This window comes from Ovis aries, chromosome X (assembly GCF_016772045.2).
Source record: "Ovis aries strain OAR_USU_Benz2616 breed Rambouillet chromosome X, ARS-UI_Ramb_v3.0, whole genome shotgun sequence".
NCBI lineage: Eukaryota > Metazoa > Chordata > Mammalia > Artiodactyla > Bovidae > Ovis > Ovis aries.
The window spans coordinates 107,221,278-107,236,113 of NC_056080.1; the positions used below are offsets into that span (position 1 = coordinate 107,221,278).

General features: G+C 43.6%; 1 protein-coding gene across 5 annotated transcripts in view; it reads left to right on the forward strand.

Moving 5' to 3' along the window:
- The window catches only part of GRIA3 (glutamate ionotropic receptor AMPA type subunit 3), a 311,045-nt gene that overhangs the window by 1,288 nt on the left and 294,921 nt on the right, over positions 1-14,836 (forward strand). For all 5 annotated transcript variants that reach the window (XR_009598794.1, XM_012107364.4, XM_042242468.1 and 2 more), the window contains one exon: positions 478-636. Coding sequence is in view for 4 of the 5 variants with exons in the window: in XM_012107364.4 (XP_011962754.1) it covers positions 478-636 (159 nt within the window). In the remaining variant the exon portion in view is untranslated. The remainder of the gene's footprint in view (positions 1-477; positions 637-14,836) is intronic.

Below are 14,836 nucleotides of genomic sequence, written 5' to 3' on the forward strand. Positions count from 1 at the left end.
AATTACAGAACCCAGCCCCTATATTGTCACGGGGTTGAGGGGGCTGTGGGGAACAGGATAGAGTAGCAGGGGGAAATGAAATTGTTTTCTCTCCAACCTTTCCCTTTGCGCCAGTAAAGGATGAACCAGCTTGTGGAGATGGGAGGTATGAGGGAAGAGGGGACAGGAAGCTACCGCCTGAGAAAGAACCAAGTCCCACTCTTGATTCCATCGTCCGACCCCCAGAGCAGGCTCCTCTGCCCTCTTTCCCCATGCCCCCTTTTCCCCAGCGTCTCCTCTGACTCTGAAGGAGAACTAGGTTTCTCTTGGCCAAAATTTGAGTTCGCAAGAGTCATCAAAGACACACAGGTTGAAAATCAAAATCATCGTCGTGCACCCGGGTACCACTGAGAGGGTATCGTCCATCTGTAGTGCTCCCCAATTTCTAACTCCTCGGGGGGAGGACACAAGCCAAATCTCAGTTCCCTTTGCTTCTAGGTGGACTTTTCATGAGAAATACGGTGCAGGAGCACAGTGCTTTCCGCTTTGCTGTGCAGTTATACAACACCAACCAGAACACCACCGAGAAGCCCTTCCATTTGAATTACCACGTAGATCACTTGGATTCTTCCAATAGTTTTTCTGTGACTAATGCTTGTAAGTAGATCTGCTTTTCCTCCTTGTGGGACCTGGGGACCTCATTTGCATTTCGCTTATGGGACTTGGGGTCTGCACTCCGTGCTGGAGGGGGGCTGATTGCCCCAGTAGACATTCAAGAGGCTGGAGTCAATTCAGGTTTCACGCGACATAAATGAACGCCAGAGGATCCTGCTGAGGGAGGGACTTAAGGCTGTACACAAAACTCTGTCGTGAATAATGTTTGATGCAAAACTTTCATTTTCCTCCCTGCTAAACTGGCACTCCCTCCCCCGCCACCCCGTCCCCTTTCTTTTCCTTTGGCTGGGGGAAAAAAAAAAAGGAAAAAATAGCATAGTTGTTCATGGAAATTTTTTCTGATGGGATTAAAGAAAGAAGCCTCTTGATTGAGTCAATTCAGGATGTACATTACTTGACTGTTAAAGCTAGCACCTGGCTGTGAGAACGAGCTGAATTTGACAGTCACTATGTAGGAGCCAAATATGAGAAATTCTGCAAACAAGTGACCTTGAGGGACAGATCAGGCTGGGTTCCCTGGTTTCTTTCTGTCCTAGAATATCACCTTTCTTACCAAGAGAGCTCTGATAGGAACTGATAAGACTCCCAACTGATTACAAGTGATGAACACCTGGCAAACTGACGGGAAGGGAGAAAGTGCTCAGAGGACTCCCTGGAAAAAGCTACCTCTGTTCTGTCTCCCCTAGTGGTGTTTGCTCCCTGCCCCCATGGTTAAGGACAACACAGTTCTTAACTTAGAGCAAAAGGTGGAAGGGGGAGGTTGCAGCAGGAAACTGGATATCAAAAGGGAGCAATTTCATCAGCCCCGAAACAGCTTCTGAAACAGCTAGTTGTGCCCTGTGATTGTCCCCGTGGAAAGGGGGCATTTTAAGAAGTAAAGCCACAGGAACCCAGATGACTAATAGCCTGTTGGACACAGGTTTTTCTGGAATGTTTTATGAGAAAGACTGATCATTCTTCATCTAAGCTTATTTCATGAAAAGTTTTCACACATCAATGAAGGTGATGATGGCATAAATGTGTTTTGCTGTTATGGCTGGTGTATTTGGGAATTTTTGACTTTTGATTTTCTTTCAGGGGAGAAATTTTATATTTGGCTGGGTAAAACTTTGTATATGACATTCTTCAAATGCTTCTGCCTCAAAGGATATGTGATTTCCAAAAACTGTTGACAGGGTCTCCAAGGCCAAGGGTTCCTTGGATTTGAAGACTTAGGTCAAGGGGATGGAGGTGAAGTACTTTGCAAGAAATGGTGACAGTTATCAGCTTTAAGAAAATTTTCTCTGAAGGTACAGATCCTTATAAGAACATGTTCTGAGATACTCTGTATTTGACATTCTTTGGCTTTCTGACATTGACAAAAATAGGAGCTTATTAATTCCAGCTAAGTGTGAAAGTTACAAAATGTCTGTCTATACTTTGCATCTTATTTTGGTAATCCCAGCCTGTCTTCTGTAGCACACTTACAACACACATCTGACAGTTAATCCTGCAGCACTGTGATCTTGTCTAGAGGCTGAATTTCAAATGCAGCTTCCTAAGTATCAATTAGAACAGATTCAAAACCAAATACATGAAACTATCCAGATTTATTACTATTAATAATGAATAACATTTATTTCAACTCACTTTAGTGCCTTTCCACTGATGAGGACTGAGATAAAGAGTGCTAACTGACTCCTCAGGAATGACTGATTTCTAAGGGTTTGGGTCTTGTTTTTTATGGGCAAATCAGATTGGCACTTGTCAGCCCAGGGCCATCAGAACCCTACTCAAGGAGCATTCAGGAAATAATCCTTGCTGTGTGAAAGGTTCTCAGGTTTGAGAACAGGCAGTGAGTCATCCATATTGGGTGCTGAGTTGCCTTAATGCCTTATCTCTCAGAGCAATAAAGGAACAACCATGAAAGGAAAAGAAATTGATCAGAAGCCCCTACCCTAAGTCCACAGCACTTCAGCTTCTAAGTTTACAAGACTAGGTTATGGATGGGGGCTTGAAAGTGTGGGATAAAGGGTGTGGCTCACTGGGCAACAGGAAAGACAAAACAGAAAGGTGACCTTGCCCTTCATCATGCCAAGTCCACACATATGCACACACTGACTCACACAGGAGACATTTCCAGAAACCAGTGATGTGTACCCAGCTGCCTGTTGCACACTCAGACTTTACAGCTCAGAAAACAGAGGAGGAAAACTCATCATCTCTGGTCCCCAAAACAGTCCTCTTTGAATGTCACAATCACTGAATGGGAGCCAGATCTCAAAACTGTCTCCGACGGATAGTCTCTGAATGCAGAACACAATCGTTTCACGGGGCCAGGGAAGTCCTGTAGGTGGATCTCATTTCTTGCCCTGGCCTTTTTCTTTTGGAATTGAAGATCACGTGACACAGATGTTGGCACACAATACTAGTTTGGCACTAGAAACTGGCAGGTGATCCTGGTTCCGTTCTTATAATTGATTGCACTATGGCGCAGAGACCAAAAACAAAAACAAACCAAAAAAAACCCTGGATCTCTGGCCTGCCCCTCCCTGGAGATCTAGGGAGAATTTGAGAAAACCCCAGATGAGTCCAAATCTGGTTGCCCACCTCTCCTATCTGATTCAATATGGAATAGAATGGTAAAAATTAAAGACATTTCCCCCTCTCTCTATTCAGAATTCCTTGTTTCAGCTTCCCCTAACACTAGAATTGATTTCTTTCCATGATCTTTCCTACACCCTCAATCTTAGGGCAGGCACACACTTTTGAGGACACAGGTATTATGCAGGTAAACAAATATGCCAAAAATAAACAAATGGTAATGCCTCCTGTATATGTCCCTGCTTTCCCTCCACATCCCCTCCTCCAGTGTATTCAGAGAGTTTCCTTGCAATGAATCCCAGGCATCAGTTATTTAAAGACTCTTCTTCATCAGCAACCTTTTTTTTTTTTTTGCACAACTTCCAAGAGGTTTGCTTAAGACAGACTCCAACTTCATTTCGCTTCTTAAGAGGCCAATAAAAGCATCACTGGCTTTGAAAGGTGGTTCATTTGGGATCTCAGTTCAGAGGTGAATTGAAGTTTATCGAAGAGATTCATCTGATTTGGAGCACATGTTCTTATTTCACAGGGATTAACTGAGTTTGCTGCCTTCCTTTTCAATTTGGCCAGGTAGCCCCAGAAAGAAGGATGGTGTGAATAGTATGATTCCAGGACACGTGCCTTCAGGCACACACAGGTACCCCTACACACATAGTCAGTATTCATGAAAAGAGATGTACACACATGCTTTACATTGTACACACATCTGTTCTTTAAAAACCAGATTTGATCATCATAAGGCTTTGGGGGAATGTGGCAGCACCCAGGGACTGTCAGCTCCCCTTGGGGTGGCTTGCTTGCCCTGGTTCCTCAGGAAATGCCTCCGATTCCCTTGAAGTCTCCTCCTGTGTCTTGCTGCTGTGCACTTGTAGTGTACTCCACACTACATCGCCCCAGCCTCTGCAGTGTCAGCTCATTAGCACACAGATCTCATATTCCCTCTCCGCACTGTCATTGCAAAAATTGCTGTTGTACACCTTTACAGCCAACAAATGTGCTCGTGGATTACGCACTGTTTGCAAGAGGAAAGGAAACGGCAAATGTAACCTTAAAGGTTATTCACCACAGAATTGTGCTCTTAACGCACTTGGCTTAAATAAAAATCTGTTGATGGAGGCGCAGTAGTGATGGTGGGACTGAGAGTGGGACTTAGGAGTGCAGGCTCTAATGGAGCCCCAGGCAAAATCCCTTTGGATGGTGAAATGTACCTCATCAGCTGCAAATTTGTGTTCCATTAATTTTTTTCAAGCCATTTGAAATATACCTGCTAACTGAGAGCATGCTCCTTTTTAACTGAGCGCGTTTTGCTACCAAGTTAAGTGTCCTTAGCTGAGACAGGTTTTTGTCTCTTGCCCACAGAGTCACAATCTAATTATCTCATTATTCTAATTGCCAGGTTCTATTTAACTGTTTAAGTCCATCTGGGAAAGAAATGTCTCTCCTGATCCTATTCTCTGCTCTTGGCTGGGTGTTGTTTGGTTTGCATTTTACACATCATCTTTGGAAGCAGGGTGAAGACCCATCATATCCTGGCACCTGCCTTCAAACAGATCTTGGCACACTAACCATTGTCAGTTGCTTCAGCTTCACCTCCCACCCCCAACTCCCCCGTCTTTGCACTTTAACAGCTCTCCCCTCTGTCTGCTGGCTGGTCTTTCATAAGCTCACTGGAGCACGAAGAGGTCGCCAGTCAAAGATTTCAGTCACCTTCTCACAAGCTTTATTATGTTTTTTTCTTTTTTCTTTAATCTATTTTTTACGTGGCGAGGAGGGAGGAAGGTGATGCCGTTCATTTGGGCCATAAAAACAGCCGGCAATCAGCGGGCTGTAAAGATGAGCCTCCAGCAAAATGTATGACCGCCCCTAGAAGGCAACTTCCGCTTGATCTACTAAGTGGAGCGGGGGCGACAGGAAGGGTCTGGGGGCAAGGAAGAAACAAAACTTCTTTGTTCTCCATCTATGACCACTGCGAAAAGAGCCATGGTTTTTCTTCCTCTCAGCAATTTTAACTTTTTTTCCTTAAAATGAAACTAGTTTCTCACATCCGCCACTTCTGCCTCTATCAGAGGTCTGTTTCCTTCATTCTGCCTTTTTCTCGATACTCATCAAGACTCCATGAGAATAGTGGGGGCTGGCTGAGATTGTGACTGTATTTTTTCTAACTCCTGGTATTTTTTAAAATTTCATTATTATGGGTAGTCAGCGGTGATTGGCTGGTTTCAGTTTAACAGATGGAAAAATAAATGAAGCTTCTGAGGCACCATTATTAATCTTCCTTTGTGGATAAGAGATTTGTTATTTTTATATAATTGGCTAAGGGATTAAAAGACAGCATGCATTTTTAGAGAGGGCCAGAATTTAAGAAGGTAGAATTCATACCTTCACAGGGAGGTGGGGGGATACATATGCTAATTCTGATGATTCCACTTTGAACTTCCTAGACTGAGACCACAAATATATTTGAAAGACCTTTCAAAAAACTTCCCATCTTCTCTGAAGGTCAGGAAAATTATTTGCATACTTTACCTGGCCCATTAAAAAAAAAGTCAAGTTTTGACTTTGTTCCTTTGGTGCTTTGACTTTGATGCTTTGGGTCTAATTAGATGACATGTCCACAGGAGGGTGCAATTAAAACCCTAGGTAGGGGCTCCGGGTACTTCTCAGCAGGAGTGTAGGAGTTGTGCAGACACAAAAGGAAGTCCCTCCAGGCTTGGGAAATGTCTGAGAGCTGACAAATAGCCTCAGCCTGTCTGTGGGGTGAGCCTTGAGCCAGGGCAGCAGCCCCTGAAAGGGGTCGGTTCTTGGCAGAAGTTCCACATGGACGGAATTTGTCCTCTTCTCACTTCTTCCTCTTCTCTTGCCATTATTTTCTCCTCATGCTCCACCTGCCCAGCCAAGGCCCTTTCACTGGTGTCCCACTGGCCCCTGAGTCAGAGATCTGACCCACCATACCAGGGATTGTTTCCTAGTCTAGACTTTTCCAGTCCACATGCTCCTTCTCTAACCAGAAGATCTCTGTCCTTGGTCCATACTCCTACTTTGAGGGTGACAGCTTTCTATCTAATTTAAGAATCGAGCTGAGAGTGGCTGATACAGGGTTAACATACCTAACTGGGGAGTGCTTGCTCTAAAACCAGAGACAATGGGAAACCAGAATGCCTCAATTCCAAGGAAAGCCACTCAAACAGGAGTGTTTCTGGACATGAGGTGCAGAGCAGCTGTTCACTCTATCCAAACCAGAGATCAGCTGCCCCTGGTCAGGGAAAACCTCTACAGGCCAAAGTCAAATCCAAAAAAAGGGGATATGTGTATATGTACTGCTGATTCACTTTGCTGTACAGCAGGAACTAACACAACATTTTAAAACAACTATACGCCAATAAAAAATTATATATAGAAAATAGCTCCCTACATGTGGTAGGTTTGGTGTAAGTTCACCCAAGGCATAGGGGAGGGGCAGCTTCACCATGTTGAACTTAAATGTCTTTGTGGTCATTTGGGAAGCAGCGAAAGGTCATAGGGACTCAGTTTCTTCCTAAAGAAGACCGTATGTGCAGCTTTTCGTATCTTAATCATGCCTCAGTAAAGTAGTTCTTAGAAAATGTCAGCTTTTTAGATGTACTACCTAAAGAGAGGTGGCTGCAGAGTCTGAAGGTGCCTACGTGGACCCTGGCAGGGGATGCACTGGCAGGGAAGGGAGGCCATAGGAGGGGAGAAAGGTGCTGAGGAAGCTGGTCTCAGACTGAAAGCTCTCTTTCCCTGCGGTGGCATGCAGAATGTAGTGATTACGAGGCAGCATCTAACTCGAGAGGGACTTGGAAGCCTAGGTGACCAGTGTCTCCTCCCCACCCCCTCCAATTCTCCCTTCTTTTTTCTTAAGTGTACACTCTGGTTCCCCCCAACACACACACAATGGAAAGAAGCAGAATACTCTGTTCTGGATTTCTGGTTGAGCAATAGTCAGAGAAGTGCAGTAAGTCCCCTACATATGAATGAGCTCTGTTCTGAGAATACATTTGTAAGCCGTTTGTTTATAAGTCCAACAAAGTTAGCCTAGGTACCCCACTCACACAACCAGCTATTCAGTACTGTAGCGTAATAGGTTTATAATACTTTTCACACAAAGAATATGTAGAAAACAAACAAAAAAGAAAGAAAACACTTTTAAACCTACAGTACAGTATCCTGAAAAGTACAACAGTAGCAACTGCGTCACAGCTGCTTTTGCACTTGCTTCCAGACATCCTGGACTTGAAATAAGGATAGTCTACTACTGTACTCTACACAGTACTGTAAAGTACACAAAAGCACAACCACTTGTGGAGTGTACGTACATGTGACAATGTACACCAGACACAGGAACTAACACGTGATTGGCCATGCGAACATATGTTCACACCTTTGAAATTTCACAACGTGAAGGTTCATATGGAGATACTTTACTGTGTTTACTGCCCTCTGTCTGGACTTCCCTTCTCCTCAGTTGCTAACTGCCATTTACTTCTTTAGCACTTGTCATCAATGTGACCATCTGTACTTATTTAGAAGGGGTGTGGGGATAAGAATGAGGAAAGGAGACACAGCTGGTCATGACCCTTAACTCCATGGGGCACAGTTCAGTCTAGAACAGCACTTCTCACCTTTCATGTGCGTAGCAGACACCTGGGATCTTGTCAAAATGAAGATTCTGATTCAATAGATCTTCAGTGTCCAAGAATCTCCATTTCTAGCAAGCTCCCAGGTGATGCCAATACTGCTGGTACTCAAACCACATTTTGCAGGGAGACTGTGCTCACCAAAGAAAAAGGCTCCCCCAAACAAGCTCTTACCCACATGACTTTCAAAGAAAACTTTATAAGAGACACATTTGGCTCATTCTGACTCGCGGATGTCCCTATCATGCTCTTAACCACCCTGCGTTCATTTCAGCCATGTCTGTAGATGTCTGATGAGAGCCTCTATTTAAGAGTTGCTTTTCATAGGGCTTTGGAATGGAAACTGGAAGGCATGCTGAGGGGGGAGGTAGCTCATGAGCCAGGCTGACAGTAACTTGGCTTCTTGCCACACCCCAAAGTGTCCCTTTTAGAAACAACCTGCCCAAGAGAGCAAAGGTTGGCATGCAGTTACAACTGCCTCTCCACTTTGCTTCTTGGGGTCAAGGCATGCCAGAAGCGGGCACGTAGCATCTGCTCCTCAGCTGTCCGACTTTCCTTCAACAGGGTTAGCAATATGAAGTACAACACAACCCAAGTTATGTCTGCTTCCCTAAGAGCCTGAAAAATTGACTCCATTTTCAAGGCTGGTGCCAGGCACTCATTGTGAGCTAGAGGGGAGGGTGGGGAAGTGATGTCACTTTCTAACATATGTGAGCTGACGAGTGCTCCAGGGAAGTCATTAAAAGCTTATCCAGTGTCATTTGAGGACTATCAAATAGCACCCTATCACCCCCCAGTATTGCCCCCCAACAGTCTGCCATTAGTCTGAAATCCCAGCAATTCACTTATTTCTGTTACTGCACTGAAAACCTGTGCTAAAATGCAAGCATGCCATCTCTGGTAGGGAATGCGTTAAATCCTTATCAGCCATTACTATTTCGACAGTAATTCTTTGTTCAGATTACTACCTGTTACCTTGCAGGATCCTCAGAGGAGGTTTGCAAAGACAGGTAAGTGACCCCAAAACAAGGGACCTGCCCGAGGGAGTGGGGTGCCCAGTGCATGGTGGGCATTCAGGGGGCAGTGGGAGACTCTGAGAGATGAGCAAGAGTTACTCAAATACACTCCACCTAGTTTGCAACATGTGACCTTCTCCATAGATCAAAATCTGGTCCTTTATTAACTAAAATTTGAATTGTTTCTGACCCTCCAAATCACACCTTTCTGGTGGTAGTGGTCTGCTGCTGCTTCCGTGCATGGTCGTTTCTTGCAATAGATAACCCCAATCTCTGGGATCCCTGTAATTACTGTGAGACATTTTCAGAAGGACAATCAGTTTGTGATGAAGGGTGGTGAGGATTTTTTTTAATGTGTAAAAATGTTGCAATCAAAAATAGTCCTCCTTCAGTCATCTATGATTGACTGATCTACCTTGCCAAGTACACATTACAATCAGGGCCCTCATCCTTGCTGCTGCCCAGAAAGGGACTGGCTACCAATAATAGATGAGACCTGAAGAGATCAGGACCCAGTCCACAGAGGAATCATTGTGTGGATGTGGGTGTCGGTTTCTGTGTGGATGAACACTTTGGTAAATTTAAGGTAGAAAGGCCACTAACATCCACAGTTAGCCAGAACCTGTTATATATTCACATTCTTATATCTTATTGCCGTTTCCAAGACTACTTGTTGGTGAGTTTAAAACAGTATTTCTTGAATTGGCCCACTTGCAGCAGAATCACCGGAGATGCTTGTTAAATGTATGAATTCCCAGGTCACACTTCAGACATATTGAATCACAAAATAAAGATAGGCCTTCTTAACAAACTCTATGGGTAATTCTAATGCACACGAGACTTATCACTGGTTTCATTAGCCCTGGTAGTGTGAACAGAGATATGTGGATTCATATTGAATATTTGTTGAGCATCCCTTCATCTCCAGGCATTGACCAGGCACTTTCTACACATGTTACTTTTGCAAGTGAGGTGCTGTTGGCCCATGCAAGCATTAGTGAGTTGGGCTCTGAGCTTGGAAAATCAAGACTTGAAAGAGCTAAGAGACTCACCTCAGGTCACAGTGTCTGAGGTAAACAAATCAAGCAAAAATGTTCTTTGAGATGGTAAGCAGGGACAAGAAAATGATCTGCCTTGACAGTGCTTCTTTCCTTCTTGGCTAATGATTGGTCTTTAGCCATGATGTAAGCTAGGTGGCATGGCAGTGCCAATCCATTTGTTAAAATGATGCACTGCAACCAGTTTATATAGCATTCATTGTGCCATCCTTGCTAGCAAGAAACTTAATACTTGCTAATAACTCCCATTCCTTGAACCCATGCCACATGGAAAACATTGCACTAAGCATGGTACATGTCTTATCTCATGGAATCATCATAGCATTGCTAGAAAGGAGCTACTCTCATCCCCATTTTATGAAAGAGGACTCAGAGGTGGTTATATGCAACCAGCTCAAAGGCATGTGCATGCCCAGTTGCTCATTGTGTCCAACTCCTTGCAACCCCATGAACTGTAGCCTGCCAGACTCCTCTGTCCATGGGATTATCTTGGCAGGAATACTGGAGTGGATTGCCATTTCCTCCTCTAGGGGATCTTTCCAATTCAGGGATCAAACCCACATCTCTTGAGTCTCCTGCATTGGCTGGCACTCTTTTTTTAACCACTGCACCACCTGGGAAGCTCAAGGTCACACAGTTGGTTAATTAGTGGAGTCAGGCTTCTACCTGAGATCTTCCTATCTCTAGAGGTGGGCCTCAGTGTCAATTGGGGTTGAAATCACAGATGCTGATGAGCCAGGTGGATCACATAAACGTGGAACTTGGGCTTGGTATAGAAGGGTGGGTGGGGCCTGTGGCCATCTGGAGAGTTCATGTCACTTCTGGAATATATTCAAATCCAATATGAGACAAACAAAACATCTGTGATAGGACTTGGGGTGGGAAGAGGTGGAAGGTATGAATTTCAGACTGCTGCACTACACTATCCACCTCCCTCTACCAACTGAGTTACTGGCTGAGGGAAGCTCTATTAACTGATAGTCATAATGAATGGGGGGAAAAAAAGAGAAAAGTCTCTTCTTGGTAAAAATCCTCTTGACTTTTTCTTCATTGTGTTCCATCAAGGTACCTCAATATGGCAGAACTTCCCCTCCTTTGTCTTTTTGGCCCTACATGCATACACTGTATATCCAGTAGTGGCCTTTCATGGTTGAGTGCCAGCTCAACTCTGACTAATCTTCTCCCAGGCAATGCTGAGGCCTGCAGCAAGGTCAGAACGCTGGCACAGTCATTAACAAGTGCTCAGCAGGCCAAAAGAGATACTTCCAGGCAGTGCTATAGGAGAGACAGCTTAGACTCTGGTACATGCAAATTCTACAAATGGGAGGCTGCTGGGTCAAGTAAGTTTCTATCAACATTCACCTAGGGTAGGAGCTCCCCATACATCCCAAGACAGAGGTTCACCAACTTTAGACAAGAGTCCAAAATAGAGATGTATAGTTAGTTGCTTGGAGTTGTAAACTGACCTAAAGCCAATCATTGGTCATTCACAATCCTTAGGTATATTTCTCTGGATACCAGTAGCCAGTCATTGTTAGAGTGAGGGCTATAGGTCTTTTCCCCATAACCTCACTGGCAGGTATAAAAGTAAACCTTATCTAAAATTCTTTTTCTCATGAAAATAATGTCAAGCAGGCACAAAAATGATTAGACAGCCTGTTCTGTCCTGTCGGTTCAGTCAAGTACAACACCCTTTCCTTCTAGGTGCACCAACAACACCTCACACAAAGGTTCACTTGAGGCAGAAAAAACAATACCCTAGTGGCAGGATGAAGCTAACCAAGAATCCTCATTGGTGGCTGCCCACACGACCATTTACAAAATTAAGCCTAGGCTACTATTCCAAGGGATAACACTATAGAGCTTGTTAGATGCTTACATCTTCTTTCTGCTACTTTGGGAACATCTCTACCATATTTCTAGCCAACCCACATGTGTTAAACACCACTGATTTCACCAATGAGAAATTTAATGCTAGTTAACAAAGCCTCTGGTGTTCATTAAAGATAAAGATACGTGAAATGCTTGTGAAACCACTTCTTGATTAGAATTATTAAATGCTAGATAACCACTCCTGTACTCTGTAATTCCCGATAAGGGTAACTGACCACCCCAAGGTTGTAGATTCAGACTAAATAACACACATATATACTATACAATTTATGTTGAAGTCGTAATAAAATAAATTACAGAAAATATAACATTTGAAATAACATGTTTCTTAGGGCCTTGGGAAGCAGTTAAAGTTGTAGGGGGTTGTGGGTAACAGCAGACTGAGCAATGGAGCAAGGATTAGGAGATCTGAGTTCCAATCTCAACTCTGCCACCTACTGCCTGGATGACCTTGGACAAGCCACTTCCTTCACTGGTTCTAGTTTCTATCATTTGTAAAATGGGAAGTTTCTTCTGGATGATCTCTGAGGAGGCTGCCATGTTTTACATCCCATCATTCTTGTCCAATTCCTACCAGCTCCATTTCTAGTAACAGTCTCACCTCATTGATTACTGAGGAAAGATCATCCAAAATGAAGCTCCTCAGATTCTACTACATCTAGAAATTTCTCTTCATATTCATCTATTCTCTGTCTTTATAAGACTGTGACGAAACTACTGAATCCTTGAAACCAGTGGACAGTGTTTCCAGCCAATTGTGCTTATCTTTGCTTGCATCCTAGCTCTTCCACTTGCTAACTGTGGAACCTTGGGCCAAGTTACTTACCTTGATTGTGCCTGATTTCACAATAATAAAGTGGGGATAACAATAATCCTCACTTCATAGAGTTACTGAGAGTTTTAAATGAGATAATTCAGAAATACACATAAGGTACTTAGAATTGTGTTTGGCACATATTGGATATTATTATCATCAACATAATCATTAGTTTAAAACCTTTTGAGCTTTTTGTCCTAAAAAGAGAAACCTAGTTTTGAAAAGTTAAATCTCTTGTCACTTTAGGGATCAAATTTCCTTCCTAAGTAGCTGCCCTCTGAGGCTTTCTACAGTTCTCAGCTCTGCTCCAAACCCAAGATTATTTTTTTTTTCTGCCAAAAAACCCATCATGGCACCCCTTCTAATCACCAGCCCCAAATCATAGCCCTCTACATCTCTCACCCATACATCCAAATTTGCCCCCCTAGTTTGTCTGTTGTGAGCTACTCAGATATTCTGTGATCAAAAATTCAGAGGTCTATTTTTCTGCATAATTGAAGGACTATGGGTTTAAGAGAAGAGTTAGTCTTCTTTCCCATTATCTTCATCTCTAATTCCATCCACTTCCAATCACACAATCAATCATCCTTTCTGCTCTTTGGTGATATTCCATTATCCAAACAGCACAATAGTAGCCCCCCTGACTTCTAAAAGGCTCAGGAGGCATCCACAGGTCCTCAGATGGTTGATTTGGGAGAAAACACTTTGGCCAAGCACCCAGGGGACTGACTCTACAATAAGGCCCTGGAGCTTCTCTTAGAAATGGGGTTGCTCATGGAGGGAAGAACAGCAAGAAAGTGCTCAGGGCCTTCTCGGAGGAAGTACCTTCATTTCCTTGGGCATTAGTGAATGAAATTTCTCTGTGGTCCTGGAGTCAAGAGCCCAGGGAACTGAGGGCTGAGGCCCTCCATACCGTCCATTCTTCTCTAAAGCAGACACTGTCCTGGCACATACACATGGCATACATCTTCCCCTAGACTGTCCCATTTCCTGGTGATACTTGGCATTTGACAATCATTTTAGTCTCTTGCCATCTAGATGATGACAACTCAATGGAAACCCACTTATGGCACATCTCCGAGTCTAGTCAACCCTTTAACTAAATACCAAGCTCTTACCAGAGTTCAGTCCACCTTGTACAAGAGTTACTAAGAGTGTCCTTTGAGCTCCTGGTTTCTGTCAGTCCCAACTCTTACTGTCCCCAGTTCTTCCCTCTACTGCCTGTAGACATATCTCTAGAATATGAGGACAGGTTGAGAACAATGAGGGAAGCTGAGCTCTCTCCTGGGTAAAGAGAACTGGAACTTCCCAGCTATTTATACACTCACTCCTGACTCTTGGGTTTGGCACCTAACTCTCTGCAGCAAGGAGTTACCCTTGCCTAGTCGAAGGTTGTTTCTGCTACTTACTTTGGGAGCAACCAAAGGCCCAAGGATGGCTCCTAAATTGGACTGCCTGCCTTTGAATCTTGGCTCTGTCTCTCAGTAGTTGTATGACTTTGGGCAAATGACTTAACCTCTCTAAGCTTCAGTTTCCTCATTTGTGAAATGAAGGTAATTATAATAGTAACTACCCAGGACCCTACTTGGTGGTCCAGTGGTTAAGACTCTGCCCTTCCAATGCAGGGGACATGGGTTCAATTCCTGGTTGGGGAACTAGGATCCCACATGCTAAGTGGCATGGCTAAATAAGTAAATAAGGGTTTGTGGTTGGTTTTTTTTTTTTTTTAATAATAACTACCTTATAAAGTTGTTGTGAGGCTTAAATGAAATTATCCATGTAAAATATTTATTGTGATGTCTGCCATATAGTAAGTGTTCAATAAGTAGTAGTTATTATTAACACAGAGTACTGAGGTGTTTGGTAAGTGGAAGAGAGGAATAGAATTAATCAGAACCAAACTATGCAACAGATTTTTCCCTTCTTTGGCCACCCCTAAAGCCCTGAAAACTAATTTTTATACCCTCTGTGAATCTGTAGCTGGAACCAGGCCAGATAGGGTCATCTTTGAGTACTCACAGTGCTGCCACAAGTATAAAGGATTTGCTTTGGGGGAGAGCAAAGGAGAAAGGAAGAACTGACTAGATGCCCCCCAAATCCAGGGAATACATGCCACTATGTTTAATCATGCCTTTGTTGACTGAAATTGTCTAGAAAGAC